Source organism: Protobothrops mucrosquamatus, unplaced genomic scaffold (genome assembly GCF_001527695.2).
Source record: "Protobothrops mucrosquamatus isolate PMUCROS unplaced genomic scaffold, P.Mucros_1.0 scaffold779, whole genome shotgun sequence".
Classification (NCBI taxonomy): domain Eukaryota; kingdom Metazoa; phylum Chordata; class Lepidosauria; order Squamata; family Viperidae; genus Protobothrops; species Protobothrops mucrosquamatus.
Genome location: NW_015387047.1, coordinates 287,071 through 304,667, shown reverse-complemented (window position 1 = coordinate 304,667; position 17,597 = coordinate 287,071). Strand labels below are relative to the sequence as shown.

The 17,597-nt window shown below is 36.6% G+C and overlaps 1 protein-coding gene across 1 annotated transcript in view; it reads left to right on the top strand.

Annotated features, from left to right (window-relative positions):
* The window catches only part of TDRD9 (tudor domain containing 9), a 90,744-nt gene that overhangs the window by 30,415 nt on the left and 42,732 nt on the right, over window positions 1-17,597 (top strand). The window contains exons 5-13 of the mRNA XM_029284634.1: window positions 346-468; window positions 2,635-2,715; window positions 5,272-5,439; window positions 8,141-8,244; window positions 9,218-9,223; window positions 11,421-11,476; window positions 13,129-13,183; window positions 14,157-14,241; window positions 14,729-14,786. Coding sequence (XP_029140467.1) covers window positions 346-468; window positions 2,635-2,715; window positions 5,272-5,439; window positions 8,141-8,244; window positions 9,218-9,223; window positions 11,421-11,476; window positions 13,129-13,183; window positions 14,157-14,241; window positions 14,729-14,786 — 736 coding nt within the window. The remainder of the gene's footprint in view (window positions 1-345; window positions 469-2,634; window positions 2,716-5,271; window positions 5,440-8,140; window positions 8,245-9,217; window positions 9,224-11,420; window positions 11,477-13,128; window positions 13,184-14,156; window positions 14,242-14,728; window positions 14,787-17,597) is intronic.

Below are 17,597 nucleotides of genomic sequence, written 5' to 3'. Positions count from 1 at the left end.
GTGTGGGTCGGACGGGGGACAGAACAATAATGCTCGCCCGCACACCGCTAGATGCACCCAAGAAGTTTTGAAGCAGTTCTGTTGGGATGTTTTTGATAACCCGCCCATAGCCCAGATTTGGCACCAGCGACGACTACTAAGGAATTTCAAACCTTGTAACATGTTATTACAAGTGCCTCAATTTGAATGGCAGTTATGTTGAAAAGTAATGTAATGTTGTAGTTTTCTAATGTGTATAATAAAAGCTCTATATCTGCGAGTGTCTGTCATTGATAACCAAAAAGAGGTTTATTTCCGAATTGCCCTCCTAAATGCAACATGTGCTGTATCTTTCCAACATTCCAGGTTGGTTTAGAAAAAGTTGCAACACAGAATACAAAGCTGATTTATATGACAACTGGTATCCTCCTGCAGAAAATAGTTGGAGCCAAAAGTCTTTTGGAGTTCACCCATATCTTCATAGATGAAGTAAGTTGGAATTAGTTAGAATTTTATTGGCCAGAAAGTGAACATTAAAGTATGTATGCTAAGAGGATGTTTAAAAAAAAGATGCATTAGAATGTTTTAATTTTAGAAATGTTTTTTTTAAAAAGCTTAGGGTTTTAAAGTGGGTGAAAAAAAGTTTCCCTTTAAGGTCAAACAATCTGAAAGAATACAGTGATTTTTTTAAATATAAATGATAGTTTATAAAGATTATTAAGTGCAAATAGAAATACATATTATTTCAACAGCAAGGAAGATAAAGCAGTAATGGTTAAATTGGTTGTTCTATTCAAAGATGAGAATATATTTCTGTTTTTTATTTTGTGCTTGTGATAAAAAAATGAAACTGACTGGTTTTGCTGATTAGATAGATTGTTATAAAAATGGCTAGTTATATATTAATGTGTAAAAGTAAAAAGTTGAGGTTGTAATGTTGTATATACTGTGCTAAAAAGAGTTGGAAATCAACGCCTTTTTCTTTCTTCTTCATAGTTCTTCCCCCCTTTTTTTCTTCCCTTAATTTCCTATTTTTATTTTTCTTTGTATTTTATACATTGATAAAACAATACAAATTATATATAGATGAAGTAAGTTGGACAAAGGTTAGAACATTACTGTAGAACTGGCCTGTTTATGTTGAATACTTCTGGTTTCTTTGGATTACATATATGTAAAATTACATTCAGTCTGTTTTTATCACAGATATTTTCTATGGGTGTTTTCATGAAGTTCTGTTAATGATATACAGTTCCGTACATAACATTTGCTTAAACAGTAAAAGCATTAATGTATTAATGTCTGTGTGGATTCTCAGTCATCCAGGTTATGGTGCTTTTTCAAAAGGCAACTGAACTTTGTTTTTCCTTGAAGATGTTTTGCTTGGATGCGAAGCGAAATGCCTTTAAGGAAAAACAAAGAAAGTCCAGTTGCCTTTTGAAAAAGCACCTTTGGACTCTAATGCATTAATGAATCACGCTATCATTAAGCAAATCTGATTTCCCCAATTCTGCTTGTCAGAAGCTGTCTGGAAAGGTTGCAAATCATGGTCACTTGACCACAAGATACTGCAACCATCATAAGTAGTTGCTAAATGCTTGAATTGTGAGCATATGACAGTAGAGACAATCATAACAATCAAGGGCAGGTTGTAATGTTTTTTCTGTCATAACTTTGAACTGTGGTTAAATGAACAATCTTAAGTTGAGAATTTACTGTATATAGTACATGAGTCTTACCTTTTAATTTTCTCAAGGTGAGATGTATGTCTGGCATCTTTGGGCAGTTCTCAAGATACATGGTTTATAATGGCCCTGAACCCAGTTTTTTTTTTTTTTTAAATAATCCTGTTTTAGTGTTCCACTTGAACAGTTGAGCCTGGCTGTTTGACTTTTCCAAAGTACCCTGAAGTAATTACAGTGCTAAATTTAGTGGCTAGATCAAGCACCCTGACAGTTTCTGGAGTATTGGTAATGCTGCCCTGTTCTATCAAATTAAGTCTATCGGGTTTATTTTTTAACAAATATATTTATTAATAATATTGCATAATATAAAAGACAAGTAAGTGTAGGCTTTCTTGGCCTTGATCACCATTAATCACAGTGACTGAATCCAGCATTTCAACACAATTGTCATTGGAATATATAGGACCAATTAAGTTTGGATATGAGTAAGTTAGCTCAGCAGGGAGTGACTTATCTCAAGAGCAGAGGACAGCCATCTTGTATAAGTCTAGTCTGAAAAGAAGAGCGTATAGCCGGGACAAAATCTGTTTGATTTAGTTAGAATTACATTAATATTTGTTAAATAAAATTTATAAAACTACTCATTAATCACGTATTTTATATCCCCTCCAAAACTTCAAAATTAAAATTTGATAACCATTGCTGGAACTTTTTAGGACCATATTCAAAGCTTTTAAAATAGTACAGTACCCCTGAGGCCTGAGGACATACATGTCTGATTTAGCTTTTTCGATTGTAATTCTCTCATTTAGGTCATTGTATTTCAGCAAAGCTCTTTACTGTGTACCTTACTCTTTTATAAAGCTATTGAGAGCCTGTTGTTTTCTAGTGGTTCATCTCAGAATCCATGTGCATCTATAGTAAACTCATTTCAAGTGGAGCCATCTCATCTTTTAATATTATGTTTTAGGTACATGAGCGTACCGAAGACATGGATCTCTTGCTGTTGGTGATCCGTAAACTGCTCCATACAAATTCACGGTTTGTGAAGGTAACAGAGAATTTCCAGGATTATTCAGTAATGTAGTGATATTCTACCACAGCTCAATGGGAAAAGTTCCTAAGTTTCTGTTGTTATTAACATTTACCAATAGCATATTGGCAGCTGTTTATAGAAAGTCCTCATTGCTTTTGATCAAGTATATACTTTCATTATTTTTCTCATTCACAAAGAACACTAATGCTGTTGGTCCTCACTTAACAACCAGTCACTTAGCAATTGTTCAAAGTTACTATGGACCCTCAAAAGGATACCGACAACCCAGATTCAAGATTCTGATGTCACACACCTTTTCTCGGTCACATGATAGCATTTTTGGTGCTCTGCAACCAGCCCACATTTGTAGCTGCTTACAGTGTCCTGTGGTCACATCACCATGATTTACAATGGGGTTGTTGGTTTTTTTTGGCTGGAAATTGGCATTTACTTTTGGTTTCCAGCAAAAAAAACCCCACCCAAATTCCCATTGTGGACAATGGGCTTGCTTAACTACCACAGTGTTCATTTAATAATCATAGCATTTGTTAACAACAGGCACAAGAAATAATGTGAAATCTATAATGACCTGAACAACCGGTGTGACCTTCAACTGGCATGATTATGGTCATAAGTCAAGGACTACCTATGCCTTTTTCTTAAAATGTTTGGCTTCAAAATTGTCCTGTATTTAAGAAAGTGAATAATCTTTAGCTTAAGATAAATTCTTTTCACTCCTTAATTTCTTTGTAGTGTTTTCTCCACTGCCATCTGCTATTGATGCTAACTTGTTCCCCCACTGATGAAAAGCTAAATTCAGTCCATTTAAAACTAAGAGTTACAGCCAAATTTATTCTGAAGCAATCCCTGTATAGGGGGGGGGATGTTCTCATATGAAGAGCTCAGAGGTCTGGATGTTTTCCCTGGCATTAATAATGGGGGTAGTCACGAAAGTTCAGGGTGCCCTTGTGAGCATCCATCTTTAAAATATTGGCTTCTGCCCATAAAATGCTTGAAGGGATAACTGTGACATTAACAATTTTCTGGCAATAAAAACTATGCACAGTTTAATGTGCTATATTGATGGCTGTGAAATTATTCTCTCTCAACTGTGAAAGAAATACAATAGGATGGTGTTCTCTCTGTCCATTGGTCCTCAACAGATATTGATAGTTGACAACCTCAGGAATACAAGTGAGTGCAGATAAAAAATTAAGTAAGCAGCTAAAAATATTTCCCGGCCTGAAATGGGAAATGTTGCATCTTAACGACCCACTCAGATTTTAATCTAAACCAAAAAATGTTTTATGACATTTCCTGTATATAAATTTGGAACTGATTTTAGACATATAATAATGTTTCTTCTTGTACATATTAAACAGCCACACTGTGATATTTTCTCATATATATTTCATTTTTAAATTTGAGAGATGTGACTAAAATTACATACACATTGTACTAAGAAAATTCTATTTTATGTGATGTTGCTTGGATTATAAGGCCCAAATTGAAGGCTCGGGGGGGGGGAGTGCAGTCACAAGCCTGCATTTTTATATTTGCATATAAAATGAAAAAAATCATTTCTGTATTAAGGAGGTTTGAGGAATGGACCACATGTGGATTTATTTTTATTTATTTTATTTATTAAATTGATATTTATTCCTACCACTGTGCTCCATTCACTTTTACATTTTCCTGCTTATATGTCCAAAGTTGGATTATTTGGATAGATTCATGCTTCTCCTTAAGTCTTAATGTGATTTATTTCATCTTGCCTTGGCAAATTTCTTAAACCAGATTTGTGAAAGGTAGATTATGATTTAATTCAATAGACAAATGCAGCATTATATGTGGCATATTTCACACATAATACCATTTATGCAATTTCCTTGTTTTTTAATAAGGTGTTTAAAAAAGAAGATTGTAGTTTTAAGATATGAATTAGTAATTTGCAAATTGTGTTATCCAAACTTGGAATTGATCATTATGTGAAGTATTAAAAATTTATCAGGCTAAAAGGATTAGTAAAGATAGAAATACTGCAGATTTATAGTTTGGGATTGTTGATGTGTGTGTACATAATCCAAAACAGGATCTGAAAAATAAACAGATTTTTTTTTCATGTTTCTTTCAAGTCAATTTGATTTCTGGTGAGATTTGAGAAAGAGTGACTTGGCCCAAGGTCACCAATCTGGCTTTGTATCTGATGTAAGGCATAACTAGAAATAATGGTCCCCCAGTTTCTACCCTGCTGCCTTAACAAGTACACCAAACTGGCTCTCAAAATACTTGATGTCAAAAAACAAAACATCCTTATATTCTGATGGATTGTACTTCATTGTTGTAGTTCACTCTTTGCAGCAAAAATCAATAACATACATGTCCATATATGTTTCCACTTCCTCATTCCAGGAAGTAAACTCAACATTTTCTAAAATATTATGCGATATTGGCAAACTCAAATGATTCTAACTTTTTGGGCCAAGAGGGAAATATATTCTGGGCAATCAATGTTTGCTGATGCCTGGCCTGAATCTTCTAAAATGCCTTTGTATGCTGTTGTTTTTTAAGGTGATTCTGATGTCTGCAACTATTGACTGTCAAGAGTTTGCCAACTATTTTGCACTACCAGTTCGCAACAAATTGTATCCAGCCTATGTATTTCAAGTGGAAGGAAAACCTCATGCAATTGACGAATATTACCTGGATGATCTGAAGCCCATCCTTAGTTATATTAAGGTATGGAATAACTAACTTTGATTTATCTGTCATTGGATATCTAGAAGGAGGAGCCCTGCTGGTGCAGTGCTTAGAATCCAGTATTACAGGCAAACTCTCTGTAGCCTGGAATTTGATCCTGATGGGGCTCAAAGTTGACTCAGCCTTCCATCCTCCAGAGGTCAGTAAAATGAGGACCCAGATTGTTGGGGGCAATATGCTGACTCTGTAAACCGCCCAGAGAATGCTGTAAAGAACCATCAGATGGTATATAAGTTTAAGTGATATTACTATTTCTATCTAAAATATTTTGATGGCAGAGATGATTGAAATAGAGAATTTTCCCAATCAGTTTTGAAATTATTATTATTATTATTATTATTATTATTATTATTATTATTATTATTATTATTATTATTATTATTATTATTATTAGCGCATGGCTTTGTTACATTAGCCAGGAGACCACAATGCAAGTGCAAAGTAGTAGTTTGGCTTGCCAAGATGCCAACCCTGTTGTAGGATACACTTGCATGCTTCCCAGGATGCGCCACAGGAGGGCTAACTGTTCTCGCACCAGAGAGAAAGACAAGGGGCTCTTCCTGAAGCTTCACCCAAGGACCGTTTCCTTCCCAGAGCTGCCTCGCAAATAGGCACTGCAACTGGGAAGGTTCAGAACCATCAGGAATCTGACTGCCTGCACAGAGCACAAACTGGTCTCCCCATCAAAATGGTACCTATCTATCTACTTGCATAGAACAGACAGAAGCTGAGGCAAGGGAGAGGAGCTCACCCTGCCACATAGTGCTAGGACTTGAACTGCCAGAACAAAGACCATTGTCATGGTTAGCAAGAAAAGTTAGATGACAGCAAGAGGAATTCAGATTCTGGCATGATGTCATGGTTCCGACTAATGAAACACTTCAAAGAACTTCCAGGCATGTTTATCCTAAAGCCTTTATTAACAGTGTTACAAATTGACGGCACATCATGGAGGTTTATGCCAGAATCTGAATTCCTCTTGTTGGTATCTAACTTTTCTTGCTAAAACCCTCCCTTATCTTGCAGTCACAAGTCACATCTTCCAATTAGCCCAGAGGGCAGAGATTCACTTCCGTTCCTTTCCCCGGGCTTTTGTTATTTCCCCTCCCTTTTCTCTGTCATTTGAATTAACTCTAAAAATACCAGACAGTTCTGCATATTTTGTCAAAGCAAGAATATTCAGTATTAGCAGCGTTGACACATCTCCAGTGTAATTAAATGTCATTAAGACACTGAGCCACTGCACCTCCATACTGGTTTTAAATCTAACGAGATTCCATACTATCAGTACCTGAGCTCATACACTTGCTATGTGTCATGCGCTATTTCAACCAGGTTTGTTTTTTTTAATAAACTATAGTAATTTAAGTTGAAAAAAAATCTGAATTCATTGAGCAAGATAAGCTGGTTACAAGTCAATGGCTAATTTTTAAACTCTACTATAGAGGTTCATCTAGTAAGATGCAGCTGAAATGGTGAATCACACCAGATAATTGATTAATAGTTATAAGCTTATGTGTTAGGAATTACAGGAGACATTGGGAGATGATGATGATCGACTCTGTGCTCTAGGCAGAGATAATAGGCTTGCAGGAACATTAAAAGAATAGAAACTCTTTGATAGAGTTTTGTCAATTATGTGTCAGCTTCAATGGATAGTGTCAGGAGGGAAGATTTAATAGTATCTGACATTTATGAAAGATTGCTGGTGATGGGTTGACAACTGTAAAAATAACCAGGATGTTCACTGGATGACCTTTTACTGTTGGGTTAGATCTGTCAAATGTGCAGTTGCTTCAAGGGTAGATTAACTGGCATTCTCTAGCCCTGGCATACTAGTGAATGGGGGAGGAGTTATTTTGGGTTCCTGGTTTACTTTTTCTTTTGATTATATGACTTTAATCCTCATAATGTTTTTTATCTTGTTGCTGTAGTATTTCTCCTCTTTCCCCCCTCCCCATACTGATTAGTTTCCTTAGTAGTGACCTTTTCTTTGCTTAACTGAGAATGACAACTGGGATGCTATAGTATAGATGATGGTTTGCTGTACAGCTCCAATGCAATTTTAAAGAAGGTTTGCTTGGAAAAGAAGGCTTTGCATGTCAGCTTAATTAAATGATGGTTTTGCAATTCTAAAAAATAAAAATGAAATCACAGTAGAACAGGCAGAATGAATTCAGAAAACCTGGAGCTAATGACAATTGATTATATAAATGTGCTCATGGCCTTGAGCCTGATATTGTGAAAACAGTGCAAAAAGCAAGTTGTGTTGCTATGGTTAACAGAGCTAAAACAAGCTTTAAAGTAACATACACCTTTTAACTACATCCTTTATTCCAGCAAGCCTACTAGAGATGAAATCTCTAGTTTATTTATGCAAAATAAACCCATTTGATGTATTGTGGCAAAATCCTTAATGGGGCAAAAGCGTATCACATGAAGGGGCCCTTAGAAATTATTCTGTATGCTTCTTCACCAATCTGCTATATTCCGGATGGGAAAATATTAACAAATCAGTTGTAACATCTTATTCTTCTCGGTCCTCAGCCAAATTCTTTCAGAGTTTGTCTTTATTTGCTCTCTGCATATCTGTTTCTGTTCCATTGCCTACAGTGAAAGAATGGCTTATGTAGAGGAAGAATGCCAGTAATGATTTTACTCACCTCCTTTTTCTCCCTAGATTCCTCCTCAAATTATTGAGGACCCATTGATACACTCAGAAATGTACAAGGCTGCAGTTGCTCTAATACAGTGGTTTGATGAACTGGAGACAAAGGAAAATGGGTAAGGTATTTTTTTCTTCATAGTTTCTATGAAGTGGACTGATTCTATCCAACAAGTCTTGGACTGTTGTACAATGTTGCAGAGAGTGGACAGAAGTATCCCTGGATTTTGTTTTAATGTATTTGTCAAGCCTCTGTGGGCTCGACACTGACGGGAGGGGAGAGGGGGACAAGGACAGCGCTTGGAGGCATCCAGATACAGCGGAGGAGGCCAGCGACAAAACCAACGGCGACAGCCCTTCCCTCCCCTGGTACCTGGACCATTGAAGGGGAACCTGGCAGAGCATGGCGGTGTGGCCGTCGGCTCCGCGGTCGTCCCACCGAACAACTGACCGACTCCATGGCTGGCCCGCCGAACAGCTGTTCGATGCAGGGAAGCACCAGGATGCCAGAAGCCTGTAGCGCGTCCCGACCAGCAGCTGTTCGGCGCAGGAAAGCTACACGGAGCTGGGAGCCTGCAGTGCGTCCTGCCTGGCTGCTCTTATCAACTCACACACCGGATGCTGGTTAGGTGGATGGGGGTGGGGGCCAGTTGGGAAACGCATATGTAAGGCACTGGGAAGCGATTGCTCCCAGCGCTGTGTTTGCTGTTTCTGTGACTAAACGCATGCCAGAACATTCCGTGATTAAACCCAGCCACCTGTGAACTCAACCGCTTGTTTCTTGCTGGAGCCAGGGGTGTGGTAAGGACTTCTGACAGTATTGTTATTAGGTGTCAAGAAGAAAATTTGTAGCTTGGTTTCTTGATGGGTTGGTTATTTAAAGTAATATGTCTTTGGCTTAAGAGCATTCTTTTCACAACAGGAGATGGCAGTTATTAAAGAGTTATCACACATGGTTTGCTTTTTAATTACTTCTTAAAAATCAACATATCTTGCCTATACTGATACCTGGAGACTGGCTCAGATTAGATCAGGAGTGTCAAACTTGCAACGTCACGTGACGACTTTTTTTCCAGTGCCGGCAATGGGGAGGGCACGGTTTCGGCATGACGCATCTGGCCCGCGGGCCGGCAGTTTGACACCCCTGGATTAGATCATTGCTACCTGTATGAAGGAGTTCTCTGGTTTAATTTTGTGTGATGTAGTATTAAAATCTGTGATGGGGAAAAAAATCCTTGTTGATCTTGGCTGCCTCATGAGAGCATCATGAAGACATTATCAATTGGACTTTGTGAGACTATTGTGGAAGTTGTAGATAATTCTGTTTTGAAATCATTTACTGATTTTGAATATTTCTATTCCTTTCTCTATTGAAAATAACCTTTATAAAAGGGTAGCATATTCATCTCTAGCCACCATAACTGGCATAATTATGTACTATTACTATGCTAAAATAGACATTGTCAACTCTAATTAAAACATGCTGGAGAAATTCGTGAAAACATTGCCAAGAGATGTCTTGATGTTTAATTTTATTTTCTTCCCTATACTTTTTTTTCAGAATTATGCAGAATTTTGCTCAGATTAACCAGTGTTTACATATTATGTTTTCTTAAAACATGTTCAAAATATTCTCAGTAACAACTATGAGTTGCCAAGGAATATTGAATGAGGAGATTGCTTTGTTAGCTGCAGGCAAGATGTATAAAATGATTCCATTTTGTAAACAACTGAAATGCTTGAAGGGGAAATAGGAAGGAAAGCACTGCATCTGATTTTGTTCAGTTTATCTGGTTTTTAATACTTAAAAGTCAAAAGTATGTTCTGCGTGCAAAATAGATTAAAGCAATTTAGTAAGTATTTTGAAGCTTAGCATTTAGGAAGTGGAGAAATGTAAACTAAAATATGTATTTTTAATCAGGACTTTTTGTACTTTAAATTGTATACAACTGAGATTTTAGTAGTGTTAATAAGGTTTGCAGTCAAGTGTAATTTTTAAAAAGACAAGTTTGGTACAGTGTTTTTAAAAAACCTCATTAACTATATTGCACTGCAGCAAGAAAATAATTTTTTGAACAGATAATTACTCCATATCATATCAGTTTTGGTCACCACGATGTAAAAAAGATGTTGAGACTCTAGAAAGAGTACAGAGAAGAGCAACAAAGATGATTAGGGGACTGGAGGTTAAAGCATATAAGGAACGATTGCTGGAATTGGGTATGTCTAGTTTAACGAAGAGAAGGATGAGGGGGGACATGATAGCAGTGTTCCAATATCTCAAGGGCTGCCACAAAGAAGAGGGAGGCCACCTTTTTGTTCTAGCTTTCTTTGTTCTTGTGGGGCTCACAGAGATTCAGTTTGGGTTCACATATCAAGACATGGACAGTGTTTTACTTCAGAAAATCAAGAAATAAGAACTAGCAAGAAAAGATATTGTTCAGTGGTGTTAGCTTGATGGTGAGGGTTGCATGATTGCAATAGGGAACAAGTTCAATAAAATTCACAGGAAGGAGTTTGGAAAAGTTATTAAAATAAGGCTCAAAGTACAGTGCCATTAATTTATTAGCTTGCTGTTCTGGTAAGTGCAGTGGATTACCATGTAAAATTTCCTAAAATGTGCACATTTGACAAAATGATTATGAACATTTAAACCAGTGGTTCCCAACCTTTTCTATACCCCACACCCCTAGAACACTTCTGATATATTCTCGCACCCCTTACAAAAGTTCAAAATGAATTATGCATATATACTATAATTTTGAAATTTCTAAACCCAAGTTTTTACACGCCCTGGAATATCATCTCGCACCCCCGGTTGGGAACCCCTGATTTAAACCATTTGAACTCAAAATACACAGGGAAATCATGGTTCCTAATAACTCATCCGTGTTTTTTTTAAGGAACCATCATTCTCTTGTTTTAAGACGAAGGTCATAGATAGAAGAATGCCTAATATATATGAAGAATATTGCTTAGTGGATAGCCTGTTTAAAAAAATCAGGTTGCATATTATGAAACACAACATGGCAAGCCATTATAGAAAATGCTCATTTAGATGTAATCTGAGTTCTTCTATTCCTCAGGCTGGGCTAGGCAATCAAATGTCCCTACGGATGACTCCCCACTCTGCCTGTTTTTATTTTTTAAAAATTATTTTAATTTACAAAAATGTTAAATGAGATGTTGACATGCTGTAAAGCAAAATACCAGCTTCTAATTTCATCTTCTGGTCTTCTGAGAAAATAATACTTGCTTTAATGTAAACTAAGGCAAAAACTGTTTCTAATATTAGGGATCGTAATTTGGAGTTTGTGTCAGAACGTGGCAGTGTGCTAGTATTTTTACCAGGTGAGTTTCATTTTGTGTTATTTTTTAATACAGTAAGAACTTGTTTTTTAACTGGGGAAAAATGTCAGCCTTTCCTTTTGCAAATTATGTCACCTGATTCCCAGAAACTCTGGGCAATTAACGAATTGTTAAACTATTTAAAAAAGGGAAAGAAAACAAAAAGGAATAAAGATGTCAGGTACAGCAAATCCATATGGGAATAAAAAAAATGAAGAAAAGGGGACTTCAATCAAACTTGCCAAATGCTTAGGCTAAGAGCCATGTCTTCAGGGTCCTCCAAGGCATTAACAGGATTGTTTAAATCTACCCTCATTCCAGATGGTAGGCGCTGCTACAGAGAAGGTGCACTTCTGGATTCCTGCCATATGGCATTCTTTAAGTGAAGGAATCTGGAATGTGCCAACCCTGCCAAATTGGAATGACTGGGCACTATGGGAGAGAGAGACGCTCCCTTAATTAACCAGGCTCTATGCCATGTAAGGTTTTATAGGTAGAGACCAGCACCTTGAATCACAGCTGGAAGCAAACTGGCAACCGGTTGATGAAGCAAAGGTGTTACATGGACATACTGAGGCCTACCCATCACTGTAGGTGCTTCTATATACTGGATCAGTTAAAGCTCCTGGGTGGTTTTCAGGGGTAACCCTTGAGTTGACTGATTGAGGGCCTTGAAATTAGCATTATAGCAAGTAAGATTATTTGTTATTCTAAACCAGCTATCTAAAGTAACTTGGCAGTGACTTACAAGGACGTAAGCATAAATCTGTCTCCTGCTCCATCTGGGATCTTGACTGTCAACTAAATACATTCTTAGAGTCTGTTAGGGTTCCTGTCCCTCTTGATTTTTGCATTTTAAAACTGCTCAATTAAAAGGATGGAAAGCAGGCATGATATAAAATACCCAATCTTTAATACCATCTTTACTTCCAAGTATAACCCAAATAGACCATAAAGGTTTTCTTAGTAAATGAAAATGAATGTGGCCACTACATTTATCTTCAGATGGACATTGGTGAGGGCACCCACCAGTCTGAAAAAGCTTAGGCCCACTATTATTAGGTGAACATGTTTAAAGGAAAACATATGGAAGATGCCAGTGATTGAAGATGGTGGGTACATTTTGCATGCCATGTGTTCCATCTTTGGGGAAATTTATGACTGAATTGAGGAGACTTCCCTTAGATTAGGAGCCTAGCCTGATGATTTGTAGTACTATAGATTGAGTGCATTTTGGGGGAATAGTCCTTGCCTTTGGCAGGTACTATAAAGTTTATAGATTGGCCAGATCTACGGAAAGTATCTGTCTTTGATTGGAACTTGGTCAGTTAAGTCTGACTTCCTTTTTCATTTAGGGACTATAGGTTTGAGAATATTTGTGATATGTTTACTACCAGGCTTAATGATAAACTGGAGAATGAAATGCCAATTATTTGTTATAATAAGCAAGAATAATTACTTATTAATTAACTAATAATTACACACCTAATAAATATGATGACTAAAAATGAGAGCATTAAACCATCATTTAAGCTAGAGTCAGAGATGCTAAGCTAGCTATTTTCGATTGAAGAAACTTGCAAATTATTTTTATTAATTTTACATTTTTTTTCATTGAGAGGAAACAAGCATCATTATCTTTTTTTACTCTTTAGGTTTGGCGGAAATAAATTACTTGCTTGAGCTTCTCACAAACATGGTTCACAGGAGGTAAGACAAATTCTTTCCTGTGCCAGACATTCTAAAAAGTCACATGGTGTCTTGCAAGGTGCCTTTTCTGTGTCAATGTACTGTGAATGGGGTAAGTAACTGATGAAGACAGAGTTTGATGTGATAACACAGAATATCCCTGAAAGTGTATATAGGTTTTTGAAAAGGGGGAGGATTTTGAGATATGCGAATAGCATGAGAGGCATAGTGTGCTGTTGTGCCATCTCATTGCTAGATGGGGTGGGATGCAAGAAACAGGAAGGATAGTGGTCTTTTATCTGTCAAGGAGCATATTCTTTTAAGGATGATTGATTAGAAGCCCCGTTAAAGCATTGGATGTGGCCAAACCCCTGAAGAAATGGACTTTGAAATACTAAAGGACTGTGTATTACACAATCTTTGGGTGTGCAACCCCATCGTCTCCCACTTCTTCATCAAATTGGGTTTACCAATTCCTCCCCCCCAATTCATGCAAACCCACAACTAGTTATTTGCAGACAACTTTGATATGTTTCGTCTTTTTCCATGTGGTTAGAAGTTATGAATTTCCTGCTCCTGCCTGCCTGCCTTTTTCCTTTTTGTTTTTCTCCATTTCTGTAGTTAACTGAAAACTTTTTGCAGGGGTTCTCCATTTGTTTTTCTTCTTAAGCATATAGAGAATAAAAATACTTATCTCTTTGGCTTAATGCAGTTTTCCTTCTGCTAGATGGTTACATTCTTTTTGTCCTGTTTAGATGGAATTAGACATTCGTTGACCGAGTTAATACATTGAGACGCCATCAGTTTTAACAGTGTTTTAAAAAATAAACCACAATTAGCTATGTTCACACAACTGGTTAAGTACTGTCTTATTTCCAGTGTATTTTTAAGGTATCTGTTGACAATTTCAAATACGTTGTTTTGGATCCAGCCTGGGAAAAATGTACATCTTTCTACATGCTCCCTTTTATAGTTTTTCAAATGAATTTTTTAGGTTACAAGTATATCCACTCCACTCCAGTGTCACATTAGAAGAACAGAATAATATATTTTTGGCTCCAGTTCCTGGTTATCGAAAAGTGAGTTTTTAATTAGGGAGTTAATACTGTGATTTCTTATTTTGGAGGTGGAGGGTGGGTATTAGTAGGCAGCATTAGCTGAATTAGCTGAATAAAAAATGCTTACAGTAAAATATTGCTGAAGAAAAGAAGAGGTGGGTTGATGGATGGATGGCAGACGATTAATGAAATTCATTAAAATTTGACATTTTAATCCTAATCCCCCAAGTGCAAAATGACAATCATTTTACATTTTAAATACTATAGTTTTGTTGGATACTTTAAAGAAGAAATTAGTTGTTATTTTTATTTGGCTTCCATTTAAATTTGGAGAAGCAGTATGTATAATTACATTCTGTAAGCTGCCGAGCATCATTGCAGCAGTGAGATGGGTAGCATATAAATTTAATAAATATGTAAATAATATAAGAACATGATTGTATGCAATTATTGTAAATGAGGTCAAAATTAGATCTTTAAAATGTCTTATTTTAAAACCTCCTTGTAGATCCTTCTGTCTACAAATATAGCACAGAGCTCTCTAACTGTACCAGATGTCAAATATGGTAAGTATGTTTCTTACGTTATGGAAAAGAAGTTTGTGCATATTTTGTTCTTCTTTTATTCTGTAATATGGCTTCAACAGTGATTAAAATCTTTAAAAATATTTGCTTAGGAGTAACTTTTGAAAATGCTGTTTCTGTAAAATGAAGGTTTTTTACAACCTTTCTGACAAGATGACCTGGACTTTATTTGGATACTTGAGCTGGATGTAGAAACTTTCTCCCTTAGCAGCTTTTCAGAAAAGCACTGTTCTGTGCAAAAATCAAATTCTGTTAATGCCAACTTGTACTTGTGCAAAAAAAGAGAGTGAAAAATGTCATTATATTCATAATTCCTTGGATTACATTAAATATAGCATTTTAATTTGTTTTGATTCATTTGTTTTTGAAGCATCAAGGGCAATGCAGTCTAGCGAAAAGAAAGATTAGGGGTGACCTGATAGCAGTATTCCAATATTTGAGGGCCTGCCACACAGAGGAGGGGTCATCTTATTTTCCAAAGCACCAGAAGGCAGGACAAGAAAACAATGGATGGAAACTAATCAAGGAGAGAAGCAATCTGGAACTAAGGAGACATTTTCTAATAGTAAGAACAATTAACCAGTGGAACGACTTGCCTTCAGAAGTTGTGGGTGCTCCACCACTGGAGGCTTTTAAGAAAAGATTGGACAACCTCTTGTCTGGAATGGTGTAGGGCAGTGATGGCGAACCTTTTAGAGACCAAGTGCCCAAACTGCAACCCAAAACCCACTTATGTATCATCGGGTGCCGGGTGGGCGTGGCCCATTGGGTGGGCATGGCTGCGGTGATAATGGCACACTGGGTGGGACTAAAAAGTTCAATCAATCAATTCCAACTTTGCAAGATCTTTTTTTCCCCTGCGAGAAGTTGAAATTGATTGATTTGCAACCTTTTTTTTTTTTGCACACGGCGGCGGAGGTCTAAAGCGAAAAGGTTTTATAAAACTCAGCTGAAGGCCTAGAACTGGGGTGATGGTGCACGTGCCCACAGAGAGGGCTCTAAGTGCCACTTGTGGCACGTGTGCCATAGGTTCGCCACCATGGGTGTAGGGTCTCCTATTTGAGCAGGGGGTTGGATTAGAAGACCTCCAAGGTCCCTTCCAGCTATGTTATTCTGATCTGTCCTGTTCAATGTTTATGTTTATCTTTGGCAAACACCACAGAAGGTAAGAAAGGATACAAATTATAGGGAGAAGAGATTGGTAGTTTTTTTGTATGCAGGTAAAGGATAAGGCTATATAGAATTGTAAATGTTGTTGTACCATTTTCAGCCCATAGTAGCTACTCAGAATCAGTTTGGTTTGATGAGTTTTCCACAGTCAACTTTTAAAATGGAAAATGACCAATTACAACAAACTAAAATATTCTAATACTTTGCATTTTTATGTATTTTTTATTTTATTACTATAATATGCAAAAGAAAAAAATAACAAAATGCAAAATGATATAATTTTAAAATAAATATAAAATAAAAAAACAAAAAAACTATACAGTCAAAAAATTTCACACACTCATAAAAAAACCTACACATTTTATAATGGCTGTGTAAAGGGAAATCAGTTTTAAAATTAAACCCTGCCCATACAGAATCACATTGATGAAAAAAGAACATATTGCATAGTAATAGGTAGGACCATAGGTTTAATATAATAGTGCAGAAATAGTGATGTTTAATCAGATATGCCATAATAGTTTGATGGGATGTTATTCCTTACTCTTGCACCAGGAAATTGTACTCAGGAAGTTAAAGCATAGCATTCTGTATGCCTTGGAAATCAGTGACATATCTGAGTGGTTAATCCCATCAATTTCTTTAAAATTCACTTGGGAAAATAAAAGTTCAGTGGTTATTGCCAAACCTAGTTCACTCTGTTACTTTTCTTTTTTTTTCCAAATGGGAAATTCAGCATATATTCTGCACTTACTGGCAGAGTAGTGCTTTTACTCTTTCAGTCATGTTTTGTTCACTTAAAGTATACAGTAATTTTAGGACAATATTGAGTGGAAATCAGAAACCTATTGTATCTCTAGCAGTGTTATATCTTCTGTATGAAATGGTTTCTTCTCCCTTTTTCCTCTGTAATCCAGGAACAGGATAGTGAGAACATTAACTTGTTCTAGTTTCACTTGGTTTCTGCTTCCTTTATGTGCATTTTCATTATTGATTTTGCTTTCTAAAAAGAAAACACAGAAAGGAATTAAATGGAAAGAAGTCATAGGAAGGAATCTTCTAATTAAAGTGACAAAACACTCTTGCTTAATTCAAGAGATACTCCTGAGTTAAATTACAGAAAGCCATGAGGGATTTCAGATAACATTGTAATATAATTAAAACTATTATCTTAATTTATCTGCTTCCAGAAGAGCAAATGTTATTCTAGCAGGAAAAGATTCTAAAATAATAATAATAATAATAATAATAATAATAATAATAATAATTTAATTTATATACTGCCCTTCTCCCGCAGGACTCAGGGCAGTGCACAGCATATTAAAACAAGTACAAGTACAAACACAAAAAATATAAGCCCCAATAAAACCAAATTAAAAACCAAATATTTGAAGCTGTATTTCTATTAAAATTATTCTTAAAACCATCCCTAAATAAAATCCTCCCTAGGTCAGGCCCGCTTGCTGGAAAAGCCATGTCTTGAGGGCACGGCGGAAAGTAAGGAGATCCGGAATCGTCCGGATCTCGGGGGGTAGTTCGTTCCAGAGGGTGGGGGCACCCACAGAGAAGGCCCTCCCCCTGGGGGTCGCCAGCCGACATTGTTTGGCCGACGGCACCCTGAGG